This window comes from Notechis scutatus, chromosome 15, assembly GCF_049901735.1.
Source record: "Notechis scutatus isolate UNSWTSFEM ecotype Mainland chromosome 15, rNotScu1.2, whole genome shotgun sequence".
In the NCBI taxonomy this organism is placed as follows: domain Eukaryota; kingdom Metazoa; phylum Chordata; class Lepidosauria; order Squamata; family Elapidae; genus Notechis; species Notechis scutatus.
In genome coordinates this window covers 950,376-965,698 of record NC_142023.1, presented here as the reverse complement: position 1 = coordinate 965,698, position 15,323 = coordinate 950,376, and the positions used below count along the sequence as shown (strand labels likewise).

The 15,323-nt window shown below is 46.0% G+C and overlaps 1 protein-coding gene across 2 annotated transcripts in view; it reads right to left on the bottom strand.

Moving 5' to 3' along the window:
* The window catches only part of COL5A1 (collagen type V alpha 1 chain), a 264,470-nt gene that overhangs the window by 132,725 nt on the left and 116,422 nt on the right, over nucleotides 1-15,323 (bottom strand). For both annotated transcript variants that reach the window (XM_087943851.1, XM_087943852.1), the window contains exons 7-11: nucleotides 12,858-13,100; nucleotides 10,559-10,714; nucleotides 9,291-9,347; nucleotides 2,930-2,971; nucleotides 2,601-2,663 (exon numbers count right to left, since the gene is read on the bottom strand). In XM_087943851.1, the coding sequence (XP_087799977.1) occupies nucleotides 2,601-2,663; nucleotides 2,930-2,971; nucleotides 9,291-9,347; nucleotides 10,559-10,714; nucleotides 12,858-13,100 (561 nt within the window). The remainder of the gene's footprint in view (nucleotides 1-2,600; nucleotides 2,664-2,929; nucleotides 2,972-9,290; nucleotides 9,348-10,558; nucleotides 10,715-12,857; nucleotides 13,101-15,323) is intronic.

Here is a 15,323-nt window from a genome sequence, read left to right as displayed (position 1 = left end):
CTGGGACAAAGAAGGAGCCATCTTTAATGAACAAGCAATTTTATGTGGGGAAGAAAAAGGAAAGGGGGCAAAGAGAGTGGAGAATTTAAGACTTAAAAAAACAACCAAAGAAAAGAAAAAAAATAAGTATAATACTGGAAAGCAACAGAAAAGGGGAATACAGAAGAGAGAAATAGAGGTAGAGAGACAAGGGGGTAAAAAGGGGAGAGAGAAGAAGAGAGGGAAGAAGGAAAGGAAAAGAAGTTACAAAGGACTGGAGCAAGATATAGAGAAACAGGACCTATTTAGAGATAATGGGTGAAAATCTAACTGAAAAAGGGATTCTGTAAAGGTACATAAGATTGTATTGTTATATTAGTAATAGAAATAACTTTAGAAAATTGGAAACAACGTATGATTAAAATGAGGGATAAAATAGTTAGTAATTTAGTGAAATGTTTGTGAATAAAATAAGTGAAATAAAATAAATGAGTAAATTGAATTAGGAAGGAACGGGAACATTTTAATTAGTTAATGTTTTATAAAATATAATTGAAGAGGGGGGGAATTAACTATGGAAAGCTTATAATTGTTCCCATAGAAGTATGATATTTAATTGAAAAGTAATGTTAAAGATGTTAAGACTTTAATGAATATTAATATTAATGATAGAATTGAATTGGAATGGAATGTTTTAATTATATATATTTATATTTTTTCCTTTTTTTAAGAATACAGTGTGTATTTTAAGAATGTACCAAGCAGAATCCGAATGGAAGTTATGTATTATATTGAATGTTACAACTTTAGAGAAAAGATATAAAGGCGTCATACTCCAATCAGTAACTACAGGAGAAAATTTGTTTAATGAGAAAAGATAATAGATAATTGAAACAGGACAGACAAAAAATATAAATACAATGATTTGAATTGAGATGAGATAATTAAAATAAAATTGAGAAAATTAAAAGAGGGGAGAAGCTATGCAGAAAATGTAAAATAGTAATAAGATATGGAATAGAATATAAAAATGAGCATGAACCTGAATTTGTGTCTGTATGAAGAAATGTAACCCGGGATTACGCTACTTTCAAAAAAGATGTTTTATTTGTATTTTTTTTTTCTCTTTGTGAAAACTCAAATAAAATTTACAAAAAAACAAAAAAAAGAACAAAGGAATCGAGACTGGAGAAGCTCTGGAATGTTAGGATTCAAACCAACAAGCACCTGCCATGCAACGCCCCAGACTTAACGACTGCTGATAAGAACGTAGAGATGAAATATGCAATCACAGTGCTGGGAGGGACTTTGGAGACCTTCAACTCTCTGCCCAAACTAGAGACTGGCTGGAGAATTCTGGGAGTTGAAGTCCACAAGTCTTAAAGTTGCCAAGTTTGGAGACCTCTGACCTAGACCATTTCAGGCAAATGGCTGCCCGGTCTCTTCTGAAAACTTCCAGTGATGGAACATCCACAACTTGGAAAATTATCCAGGAGGGATCCAACCTAGAAGTGAGGAGACATTTCCTGACAGTGAGAACAATTAACCCGTGGAATGTCTTCCCTGTGGATGCTCCACCACTGGAGGGTTTTAAGGAGAGATTGGACCGCCATTTGCCCAGAATGGTTATAGGTCTCCTGCTTGAGAAGAGGGTTGGATTAGAAGACCTCCAAGGTCCCTTCCAACTCTGATACCTGTATCCTGTAACAGATGCCTTGGGTGCAATCCCAAAAACAATTGGAGCATCCCTTGAACACCGCCAGCATTGACAAAATCATCCCGAATCAATTGCAAAAGGCGGCTTTACTTGGAACAGCTTACATCCTGCGACAAGTCCTTTAATACCATCAGACCACAACATCTGCCTTTCCCAGGACTTTGGGAAGGACTCAGTAGGTGGATACAAATGCCAAATACAGTCCAAACATCTGGCTGACTGGGCAATGAACCATAATAGTAATAATATTGATTAGAAAAGATTTGTTACTCTTCTGAAAAACAAAACAACCAGAGTATTTCAAGGACTAACCAGTCTAAGCAGCTGGATTTTGGGATAAAATGTCATGGCAAATCGTATCTACTTGTTGTCCACTCTTTGAAATGGGCATGACCCAGAATATGGATCATGTGCTAATCAATATACCCCACAACCTTTTATTTGACTGGCCTGGGGTGTCTGTGAAGCAGTTTTGGCCAGCTCTTCCTGGCCTTCATTGAGCCAGGTGAGTGTACCTGAGTACAGAAGAAGCTCTTGGTAATAGAGCTTCTTTTCTTTTCCTTCCTTCCTTCCTTCCTTCCTTCCTTCCTTCCTTCCTTCCTTCCTTCCTTCCTTCCTTCCTTTCTTCCTTTCTTTCTTTCTTTCTTTCTTTCTTTCTTTCTATTTCTTTCTTCTCTTGCTTTCTCTTACGTTCTTTCACTTCCTTCCTTCCCCCCGAACTCTCTCTCTTTCTTTCTTTCTCTAGCAAGGAGCAGTCAGGGTCTCCACTCATCTGCCTTCTATCAGCACCAGGCCTGGCTTGTGGACGCCGTGCCCCCAAATGGCTTTCAACCTGCCCCAGCTAAAGTGTGGGAATGCAACGGTGCCCCCCACTCCAGATAACCCTATCTACAAGAGAACTTACCCTTTCTCCAGGATCTCCCATTGGCCCCGCTGGCCCCATTGTTCCCGGAGGGCCTGGAATCCCCTGATGGAGGAGAGAAAGAAGGACAGTCAGCTCCAAGGGGAGGAAGGGAGTTCTCACACTCATCACGGAGGAGATAAACCCAAGAGGGACCCGGTTACTTCTGCATGGTCAAATTGACCTGGGAGGCAAGCCACGGAGCACCATGTTCACCCACGGAAGCAGCTGCGGGCGAGAGCAGCTGCCTTCTGCAGACTTGCTCCAGCCACAGCGGAGAAGACCCATCCACATCCCTGGGGCAAAAAGGCAAAGGGAGGCAAGCAACTTACGGCTGGGCCTTCTGGGCCAGGCGGCCCTTCGAGAAGCATGCCCTGAAAAAGAAGGAGGAAGAGATGAAAAACACAGAACAGCACCGGACACTGCCCGTCACAACTATCAGCACCAGTTGCCTTGTACATGGCTGAATCCCCCCACCCACCCACACCCCCATAGCCATCACTGCCTTCCGTGTGGAGACTCCTGGGAGGGGAGGGGCAGGGTGGACCAGCCGGTCGGTTCAACTACCGATTTGGTGAATCAGATGTAAATTTAACATCCGGTTCACCCAAACCAGTCCAAACTGGCTGAATCCCAACCCTGGAAGAAGCACTATCTATGCTGTCTTAACAGATCACTAACAGATAATCAGAGTTGGAAGGGACCTTGTAGGTCATCTAGTCCAACCCCCCCCCACCCAAGTGGGAGACCCTACACCATTTCTGATAGATGGCAGCCCAGTCTCTTCTTGAAAGTCTCAAGTGATGGAGCTCCCACAACTTCCAAAGGCAACTTCTGTTCCATTGGTTGATTGTCCTCACTGTCAGGAAATCTCTCCTTCTTTCCAGGTTAAATCTCTCCTTGTTCAGTTTCCATCCATTGTTCCTTGACTGGCCTTCGGGTGCTTTAGAAAACAGCTTGACCCCCCTCTCCTCCTCTCTGTGGCAGCCCCTCAAATATGGGAAGATGCTCTCCTGTCTCCCCTGGTCCTTCTCTTCACTAGACTAACCAAACCCAGTTCCTGTAAGCGTTTTTTGTATGTTTTAATCTACAGTCCTCTAATCCAGCAGTCGCCAACCTGTGGGCTGCAGCCCACTGGTGGGCCGTGAGAAAATTTTGGTGGGCCGCAGAGAAATCTCATCCCCAGAGCACCCCCTAAAGCAATTAATCCAGGCTGCACAGAAACACAAGGCTGCGCTGCCCACGTGGCCCACGGAAACCCTCCCAGCCTACTCACTCCTTACCCGGTAAACTTGCCTGCTAAATTTCTATTTTTCCTTTTTCCAACCATCATCTGTTCTGCTCTGCCAGGAGATTTAGATTAGCTAGGAAGCAGAAAATGGTTGGATTTCTTGCTTTCTAGCTAGTCTTTAGATCTTCGGCTCTGCTTTTAAGTACAGCCAAACTTCCCTTAGGACTGAAGTTTTGCTTGCAAGCAAATTCAGTGCAGACTCACAGCAAGCAAATTTGAGAGACTGAGCTAGCCGATGGCAGATAGATAGATCACTGAATGATTCTGTGAGCAACTCAATCTGCCTGCTTTGCCTGATTTTGGGTAAAAGTTGCTCTTTTTTTAAATAAAAAATCAATATTTACATGCATGGTGTGTTATGAGTTAATTTTGTGAGTTTGCTTGCAAGCAAATTTTATGTGAAAGACTGAGCTAACCAATGGCAGATAGACAGATTTCTGAATGAATCTGTGATTCTCAGAGTAACTCAATCTGCCTGCCTGCTTTGCCTGATTTTGGGTAAAAGTTGCTCTTTTTTAAAAATAAAAAAATCAATATTTATATAAATATTTATAATATTTACATACAAGCCATGCCCAGCAGTCACATGACCACCAAGTCACACCCACAAATTAGGTCACACCCACAGAACCAGTTAGTGGTCCCTGGGATCTAAAATTATGAGTTTGGTGGTCCCTGAGGTCCAAAAGGTTGGCGACCCCTGCCCTAATCATCCTGGTTGCTCTTCTCTGTATTTTTTCTAGAGTCTCAACATCTTTTTTGTAATGTCTTAAGCCCTTGAGGAAAGTTAGGCACTGAAGGGCCAAACGAAGAGGGTGGGCTGCAAAATGCACATACAGGGACCAAACGTCTGCGTTATCTCCTGATTGAGGAACCCAGGAAGATCTGGCAGAACGGACTTCCTAAATGTCCCACCACTGACAACATTTCGTCTCCAGGGATTATTAGTTTGGCCCTTCTCAATTATGACCACTTTCATCCTAGATTACTATATTTTTGAAGAGCACCTCAAAACAAGGCTCTCCCAAAAGACATTTGGGAGACAAATCACGAGGAAGGGTGCAACCTCGGATTGATTGTTTATAAGTGTATTGTTTGATGTTTGCGTTTAATCTTAGTAAAGATAAGGGGCATTCACATTGCAGCCCTGATCAAAAGGGCCCAGCAGAGATTAGACTACCTGAGGCTTCTCAGGAAACAACAACTGAATGGAAAACTGCTGGTGACCTCCTACCGCTGCACCAGAGAGAGTATCTTAACTTACTGCACCTCTATATGGTTTGCCAATTGCACGGGGGCAGATAGGACAGCACCCCAGAGGGTTAATGTCATTGCCCAGAGGATCCTGGGTTGCCCTCTTTGGAAGAGCTTTAGAGCTCCTGCTGCCTTAAGAAAGTTCAAAACATCCTCAACATCCTGGGAAACCTTTTCTTGAACTATTACTATCTGGCAGACGGTACAGGACAATAAAAACAAGGACAAACAGGCTGAAAAACAGCTTCTATCCCAGGGCAGGAGCTCCTTTGAATTCTACTGTATTGTGCAATATGAATGCAATATCAGGAGTTTTCAATTCAATTGTATAGAATGTGAAGGATGTGTGTTTGTGTTTTATTTTTATAGTTATACTGTACATTGAAGATGGCATTTAATTCCATTGTATGAGGTGCGATGACAATAAAGTAAACTAAACTAATTATATGATATTAATACTGTAGCCGTTCAAATTTTCTGGACATACAGCATGAAAGAAGTTGTAGAAATGGATGAATAGTCAATCAAACCAAATTCGTTTCAGCTTGCTGTGACATGAGGAGGGTGGCGAGAACTCTCAGCTGCCAACTGTCTGGCATACTATCCAAGTGGGCAGAGCATTGCAGGACTGGAAAGATGAGAATTGTGTTTGCCTTGTCCAAAAAAAACCCCAAACACTAATAAAAAAACCCAGCAGAAAACACAAGTTCTGAAGCCAAGGAAGGGTTTGGGAACTGAACAATCTTAAAATCATTAAGACTGGAATTAGTGAATGTTTAAGGCACCACAAACCTTTTGCCTATCTGCACAAAAGATTAAAGTACTTTCTATCAAAATCTAAACATTTGCATGAGAGAGAGAGAGAGAAAAACAATCCAGTGGTTTGTATCTGGATTTCTGCAGTGACCGATTATGCCTTCAGATGTCCGAATGTGCTTTATATGGCTACAACAGAGGGGGAAATAAGCTGCTGAAAATGAATGTGAGTGAGTCGAAAATGATCTACTCCTTGAATAAACACACTAACACAAAAAACACATGTTTGTGCCATCAAAGAGGTGGTGGGAAAAGTGGGACTGAAGCACACCAGGAATTCCCTGGCATCTCTACAGGCAGGTGGGGAGACAGCAGAGGCTCAGCCCTGGGATCGAAGCTGGCTCTCCAGACTGTGCTGGACCATGATACCCATCGTCCCAGGCTGGCTGGGGATGGTGGCCATTGTAGTGGGGCTGCACAGTCAAGCAGGGCAGAGGGAGATGTGGAAAGTAGCCCTTCCTGCCTCTGCCAGCTGTCATTCAGGCTACTTCTGGCCCAGAGCTGAATGTTCTTCTGGAATAGTGCCAAACCCTTGTCTAAAAGGAGCCCAATTTAGGACCCTAACCCTAATGCTAAGTGGAAGTTCCTGCAATTGGATTTTACCATGTATTTTACAGTAGAACCTTCTACGAATGCCTCTGACTATGACCAAGTCAGGTTCCAACCAAAACATTCACAACATGTTTTAATTTGGTCACGAACACATACTCGGGTGGAAAAGGAAACACGGCCCCTGACCCAGAAATTCCTGAAGACAAAACATTAGAAGACAAAGAAATCGCCCAAGTTATGGAACGAATTATGGTTGTGACCAGAGGTTCTCTGTACCAGGAAACCTAGATAAGGCAGGCTCAAACAGGGGGCCCCCTCCTAAGCATAACGGAGCTCTCCGATTCCATTGGTAACGTCTATTTTGCTCTCCAAACTTATGGCAAGCTAACCCTAACCTTAACCCTAAGGTTGTCTAAAAGGAGCCCAACTGTCATGCCCCTGTTAGAATCTGACTCTGAGGGAGAGGAGGAACAGCTGACAGGGAGTGGGAGTGTGGCTCTGGAGGTTGTAGAGGAAACTGGGGAAGGGCACAGGCCAGCTGGGCATTCAGAGGAAGACCCAGGCCCATCCCCTCTTCATCCTAGGGCACGTAGGGAGGAAACGATAAGGGAGAAACATGAATGGCGTGGTCTACAGGGGAGAAAAGGGCCTTGATCCCCTTCATGGGCTGCAGCTGTGAGGACTGTTTAAAAGGACAAACTGCACATGGGCCAGTGCTGGAAGCAAAGCGTGAAAATATTTCTAGTCTGTCAGTTCTTATCTGAGTTCTGGCCTCCTTCCCAGTGTGTGTATTTCGATATCTGTGGACGTCTTCAAGCCCTTATCCTGCCTGGTCTCATTAATTCTTCAGTGTGGTTTGTGTTGCTTTTTTTCTATTTATAATTTATATGTATTTTGAGTTTGAAAGGAAGTTCTTCCTTTTCGCAACTGTTTGTGGGGGAGTTTTTTCTCCAGTCAATGAAAACTGGACCTTTAAAGCCAAGTTGAAGGAATTAAAGGGACTTCACCTCTTTTTGTGACTTTGTTGCTTTTGTATCCCACCCTGGGTCATCACACCAACTGATTAAGTACCAGCTGTCACACACCCTTCCCACAAAGCACCTGGGCAAAAGCGAAGGAAATATTGGCAGAGGGCAGTTAAGTGGCAGGTGTCTTCCACTGGATGGGGACATTTAATGGGGGACGGGGAGAGGAGACCCCAGTAATCCCTGTCTTCTGGGCTCCGTACAAATGAGGGTGGGGTCTTCTAAAGGTGCCATGCCTGAAGCAGGGCAGGAATCGCCAAGGGGGACAGCACATTTTATGCTTGTGTTGGTTCAATGTCCAGTGGAGGCCTTTCTCTCAATCCTGAAAGAGCCTTGAGATGAAACGTTATGGTGAACCTTTTGGGCACATACCCAAAATGCAAGGCGCCCCCCGTGCATGCACCCCACCCTCACACATGCATGGCAGAGACCTGAAGACCAGCTGGCTGGCAGGAAGCATGCACACATGCATGGTGGAGCTGAGCAGGGGCAACAGTGCACATGCCCAGAGAGTGCTCTGTGTGCCACCTGTGGCACACGTGCCACAGGTTCGCCACCACTGCTCTATGTGGCTGGCCTGGAATAAGCGCCTGTGGTGCTCAGTCACAACTTTAATCCCATGATGCTACTGATGCCTACACTGTATATCTTCTCAACAGTCAGTACAAGACAGTACAAGAATGCCATGGTAGAGCAGTACCTGAGGAGCTACATGAATTGTCAGCAGTCTAATTGGGCAGACCTCCTGCCTTTTGTGGAGGTCACGTACAATAATGCTGTTCACAGTAGCACGGGACTAACCCCCTTCTAGGTTCTACACAGAAAATGCAATCAAGCCTGGGGGTGGGGTTGCAACCCTAAGTCCTACACCTGCAATAAATTTGTTTTCTTGTTGTGTCGTACAGGTCACTTTCAAGGAGTGAGGGGAGCCGAATGTCAACTCATAAAATATTTCTATGGTCATTTTAGAATTGCCAACAGAAAGGGAGGTGGGAAAGGGGTTTGAAAGAGCAGTGCGGCAGCTTGGAAATTGAAAGCACATTCCATAAATAGTTTTTCAAAGATAGTAACTAGGTGACTGAAGTTTCTGCCCCACAAAAATCTAACTGGAGAACATGATTGATGACTCTTCGCTATGGATGTGTTTCATTGGAGAATATGAATTATGATACACCCAGAGGGGTTGAGGGGGAAAACCATGGTCAAGGGTGACAGTAAATTACGTGTCTCAGAGTTGGCTACACCCAGGCAATGCCGGACATGTTAACTCCCAATAAATCCTTTTGAAGTTTTGGAAGTTTGGCTCAAGACTCATGATTTAAATGGGGGTAACTGCTGGAACCCTGACACCTGGCCTGAAATGAGGCTGAAGGAGGCCGAGCCTTTTCTCCTCTCTGATCACCTCAGCCGCAGCTCATGTCCACGTTCATTTCCACATACTCTACCTAAGCCAAAAAAAGAGGGTCCCACAGAGTCCTTGGCCAGCCTATTCCCACCTGTGCAAGAATCCCAACCTCCACGTCAGAGACCTCTACCCTTTCACGTGATCCGGGACTCCGGATTTCCACCTGCCATTTCAGGCATCTCTCTGTGATGCGGTCAGGAAGCAAGCGAATACGAGGCCAGGCAATGCAACCATTAAGGTTCACAGACTAAACACCCAGATCCGGTCGCTGGAGGTTCCCACGGGAAACGTGGAGGCCTCAACTGTGAGGCTCCGCAGCACACCTTTACCTGCAAAGCAAGAGTACTTACTGGCTCAATGATTGCTGGCTCTCCCTTCTGCCCCTTTTCACCTCGAGGACCACCGATCTGCACCCGAGGAAGAGAAAGCAAGTCAGGAAAGTGGGATTAAAAAAAAATGCAAGCAGGGACATAAAACCCCAAAATAAATGCAAAGCGCCAGTACTTTTACCCTTGCAGGCTGACTGATTTTTGATGCTTGGTGCTTGGTATTCAATTCGCAACAATCTTGGGACAGTTTGCTTAACGAGAGACTCACCTCACCAGCCTGAATTCATCCCACCCAAACCCTCGCGTCTTCTCTTACTGTGACCCAAAGGCGCTATATTCCACGTTAATGTTGGTACAAAGGCAGATGGCAACTGCAAACCCGAACTTGGAATTTGCTCTGCATTTTCAAAGAAAGTTTTTTAAAAATGCCACACCACAATTCCAAGTATTGGGGTTTCATCTTCCATTATCTGTTGGGCGGTCTATCCAGTTATATGCACAAATATAGATCTCCCCAGTCAAACATTATGTTTCAATGAGGTTAGAATAACAGATTTGGAAGGGACCTTGGAGGTCTTCTAGTCCAACCCCCTGCTCAGGCAGGAAATCCTGTACCATTTCAGACAAATGACTGTCCAATCTCTTCTTAAAAACGTCCAGTGTTGGAGCATTTATAACTTCTGCAGGCAAGCAGTTCCACTGGTTAATTGTTCTCACTATCAGGAAATTCCTCCTTAGTTCCAGGTTGCTTCTCTCCTTGACCGGTTTCCACCCGTGGCTTCTTGTCCTGCCTTCTTGTGCTTTGGAGAATAGCTCGACCCCCAACTCTTCTTTGGGGCAGCCCCTGAGATATCGGAACACTGCTATCATGTCCCCCCTGGTCCTTCTTTTCACTAAACTAGACGTACCCAATCCCAGCAACCGTTCTTTGTATGTTTCAGCCTCCAGTCCCCTCGTCATCCTTCTTGCTCTTCTCTGCCCTCTTTCCAGAGTCTCAACCAATGAACAAAATTCACTGGTTGCTTCTTTGGAATCTGTAACAATTGCACAGAAATGGCAAGAATGCATGCAAATAGGCAGAAAGACATGGCGGTTAGCCTCCGATCCTGGGCGTTTCACTTGGGGATTCATTGGAACCGTCCGTTTGACTTGGAGCACCTACATTTTTGCAGGCAATGGCCAGAATTCTTAGCATAAGATCCCATCATCTCTGGCCCAGCCGTGATATGGACTACATCTGCCCAGGAACTGGAGCCTAACTCTCAGACAGAGACAGAGTCCTTTCTCACCCCTTCATAAATGGTATCCTGGTTAGCAGGCATTCCGGGTCCAATGTCGGGGGAGTCAGTCCTGTCGAAGTAGCCATCATAATATGCTTCTCCATACTCAGTGACGGAGAAATCTCTGTCGGGGTCTTCTCCACCTTCAGTTACTCTTCCTGTGTTCTGAGATAATAATAATAATAATAATAATAATAATAATAATAATAATAATAATAATAATAATAATAATTTATCAGACTTGAATACTCTGATTCTACAAAGAAACACCCTACTTGGAACAGCTTATATCCTTGGACGCTACCTGAACAGTTCCTAGGTCCTTGGTTAGGACTCGAGCTGTTGAGCTACCAACCAACCCCAAAGTCTGTGAATCTCACTAAAGATTAAATAATAACAATAACAATAACAACAATAATAATAATAACAGCAGCAACAACAAAATACAAAAATCTACAAACAGAAATAGAACGACTATGGCAAAGGCACGCAAAGTAGTACCAATAGTAATAGGTGCCTTGGGTTCAATCCCAAAACAAACTGGAGCACCATCATTGGCATTGACAAATTTGCCATCAGTCAATTGCAGAACCTGGCTTTACTTAAGCAGCTTAAGCGGTGGGATTCAGCTGGTTTGTACCAGTTCATGAGAACTGGCTGTTAATTTTCTGAGCAATTCGGCGAACTGGCTGTTGGAAGGACTCTCCTTCCAACAGCCTTTTGTTTTTCTCACCTTAAGGCAGGGGTGTCAAACTGCATTTCTTCACGGGCCGGATCAGCACTGTAGTGCTCCTCTGCAGGCCAGCAGGAGCGGTGGGCCAGATGCCTCCTGCAGCACCCTACTGGCCAAAATGGGACACAGGGGGTCCTTGATGCGGTCCTCAATGAAATCGGGTTTGACACCTCTGTCCTACAGCAATCTTTCTGCCAAGTGCAGCCTTCCCCACAGGTGCCTGAACAACGTATCTCCGGCCTCCCACCAAAGTCCGCCAGGCTGAGTCCACGAACAGGCAGGAACTGTCCTGTGACTTCATTTGGTTGGGGCCCTGCACATTGGCAAGCATACCTAATTGTGGCTTATTCTAGAAATCACAGTAAGCGCATTTTTAATTTGTGAGTGAACTACAAGCTGGAATTTAAGTTGCTTTTTTTTTTCATCTCACCCGCATCCACTGTACATATTTGGCTTGAGAAAGCCAAGATTCGCACATTGGGTGACATCCTAATGGGGTCAGGTTGGGCTTTGTTTCACAGCCTGTTTCTCATGTTGCAGGTAACATCAAATGTTATCCCGTGCTCTGCTAAGACGATTGAAGCTTTCCCTGTTAGGCATGTGTTGCAAACCATGCTTCATGGCTAAGTATGTTATGGAAACACAACCACTCAACACACCAAGATTCAGGTGGGAAGCTAGGAAAGAATCCCAGCCAAGCTCAAAAGCCGACCATTTGCTTATGATGTTCCACAACATTTTGCATGTTTTCTTTTGAGTCAATCTAGACAGCTGGGAACCCCATGGACAAGCCTTAATGGCACCAAAAAGAGTTTGTCACTGCCCTTTTCCTAGGACTGAGGCTGTGGTCAATCCATCTCTGTGCCTGGAGGAAGGCATCATTTTACCTGCTAGACCAGGGATGTGAAACTCAAGGCCCATGGGCCGGATCCAGCCCATGGGGTACTTAGAACTGGCCCACGGGGCTGCCATGGAAACACCCAAGAACCGGCTGACGGCGCCTCTGCCAGTGAAAATGGAGCTCAGGGGTGGGGCACATGCTAGCAAAACAAACTAAAAATAAAATAAAAGGAGAAATGTTTCCCCTTGTGCATTTGAGCAAACAAGAAGGGACAGGAAAGGAGAAAGGGAAAGAGGGAAGGGAAAGAAAAAGAAAGGAAGATGGGAAGAGAGCAAGGAAGGAAAAATAAGGAAAGAGGGAAAGAGGAAGGAAGGAGAAGGAAGAGGGAAGGAAAAAGAAAAGGGAGGGAGGGAGGGAGGAAGGAAGGAAGAAGATTATAATGAGAATGAGGGCGGGTCTGAGGGAAGTCCTGCCTTAGCACTTGGCCACCACAAGTGACCCTGGTACGCCTGATGTCAAGCTTGCCACACCCACCCTGCCCCCCCACCGTCCCTCCAAGGTCAAACACAATCCTGATGCAGCTCTCAATGGAATTGAGTTTGAGACCCCTGTGCTAGACCCAAGCGATAGTTGCTCAAAGTCTTTAGTCTGGCTTTATAACTGCTCCACATATTTGTTTCATCCGCGTCGCGCGTGATGCAAACCCCTCCTGTAGAAGAAGCAAAGCCACTTACCTCTGTTTCATTGTAGGTGAGGACTGTGCTGGTTGGCACCTCTGCCTCAGTGCCACCTTCTGGGAGCTTATCGAGATTGTCAAGGTCTTCGTAGTTGAGATCTTCATAGGGGAGGGGCGTGTAGTACTCTTCTGTCATGGTCCCATAGTCGTATTCATCTATCAGCAGTTCATCCTCTACCTTGGGAACCTCCTCCTGGACCTTCTCCACCACCAGTGGCGGGGTGGGTGGAGGGGTGGGGCTCTGTTTGAAAGAGGAGACAAGATGGGCTGTCACAAACTCTACCCAGGATAGCCTGGAAGCACAGACAGGTGGGACTGACATCCTGTTGTGGCCTGTTGGCTTCCAGCCCCTCCAGCAGCCGAATCAGAGGAGGAGGAGGAGGAGGAGGAGGAGGAGGCATGGGAGTCAGGGTCAGCATCAGGACCACGAGGGAGAAGAAGGAATGGGTCTGGCAGAGAGAGACAGACAGAGACAAAGATAGAGTCAGAGTCAGAGGCAGAGCCTGGGCCACCCTCCGATGGAGAGTCAACAGCCCCCAGGTCTGGAGGTGGCTGATGAGGAAGAGGAGGAACATCTGGGTCCAGTGCCTGATGTGCGGATGCGCAGAAAGCAGAGGAGAGGAGAGGAGTGGAAATCTATAGGCTGGTCCTTGGGACGGAAGAGCCACTGCTGCTAGTGAAGCCCCAGCCCACCTCTGGGGATAAAAGGCAGGGGCCGGAGATGAATAAATGTGGCACACAACTATTCATCTTCCGGCTGGATGGACTTGTTAGCCTGCGAGAGAAACCTTTTGCTGGGGCTGCCGGCATTCCCAATAAAGGAATCTTTTGAGTTCAGGTCAGAGGGTTTGTCGTGTTTGGGGAGCTGGGTCAGAACACATCCATACAGCATTCTGTGCTGCACAAACCAAACACTCACATAGACACAAAGACACACCTGGCTGGAGCGATCCTGTTTCCTTCCACAGCCCCCACCGAGTGACTCAGTGGAGTAGAGCAGTGCAGGAAGGAGGCACCTTCAGATGTTAAGATTCACTACTGTAACCTCATAATAACAGTAGTACTAGCGTTCATGACTGGATTCCCTAGTCTGGTCTACCTTGAAGCAACAACATCAATCCTCCAAGTCTCGACATGCTTTCCCCTTCCCTCCCAAGGAAGGCCCCCATCTAGAATGGTTTTCAGATTAGGGTTCAGCCCTGGACTCCGATTTCTTTTATCTGACTACTGTTTTGGTCACAGTAATTTCTCCAGTTTCTCAAAGTTATTCCTTCTGCTTTGGATCTTCCTCCTTCCTTCATGGCTTCCTCCTTAACTCAAACCATCCCTCCTAGAAGATGGAAGATTAGACTCAGAGGACAAGGATGTTCTGACCTAGACCTTCCCAAGATCATGAAGCAGACTTCTCATCCAGATAAAACTCCTTTTATTTAGGTGAAAGGGAATTCCTCTCCAGCAAAGTCCCAGCAAACATGAGATTTCACAACTACAGACCTTCATCAGGCTTGGAGAGTTGCCAGGCCGATATCTTCCAAATGCCACGCTGTAGCAGCAATTACTTGGCAAGGAGTCAGGAACAAAACTTCACCCTCATGAATTGAACTAATTGTCTCCTGCAAACCCCCTCCCCTTTTGCTCCTCTTTATTCCCTACGGGAGGGGCCATTCACCATCTACCTGTGCCTTTACTCCTGAGTCGACCCTTGTTCCTTAACTGTTCCCTTCTCCTGGCAGCTCTGTGCATGCGCACACTGGGAACAGGCTCCAGCTGTTCTTCTGCCCCCCTGATCTCCGACTCCGAAGGCAGCTGATAACTGTCGGACGGCCCTGGCCCCATCTCTGCCTCTGATGCAGAGCCCCCGTCAGAGCCTTCCCCAGACTCCAGGACTGGCCCAGATTCCTCCCCAACCTCCTCAGCTCTCCGAGTCTGCCGCCAGCTGCACTGGCTGCTGGTGGGCCACAACAAAGGCTTGCCACTTGAGCTGACATCTATCTATGTTGTGAGGCCAAAGGGAACAGTGGAGGAGGAGCGACATGTTAATCTGCAGAAGCCAAAAATTAAGGAGTCTGCAGCACCTTTTCCAATGAACAAGTTTTATTAAAAGCCAAAGGCTTTTGTGAGCTGCAGCTCCCTTCGTCCAAAGCAATATCAAATATGGTTTCTTCTTTTCCAAGACATCGACACTGCCCAGAGCAAGGGCTACCCATGGTATCTTCAGCTACTTTAGAAGACAGACTTTTAAATTGAGTTATTTGACAGCCACCCTCCCTAGGTTTGTAGAATAAAATCCACGCGCACAAGGAAAATGGAAATTAATAGAGATGATCCACTTGCCAAGCCAATTGGGGGCTGTTTCTGGACAGGTTCAAAGCACCTTGGCTTGGTCCATGGAAGGAGGCCCTGGCCTGCCTCGTCTTTCCATCAAGCCCTCTGAGACAAGCAAATTCAGGAAACAGGAGCACTG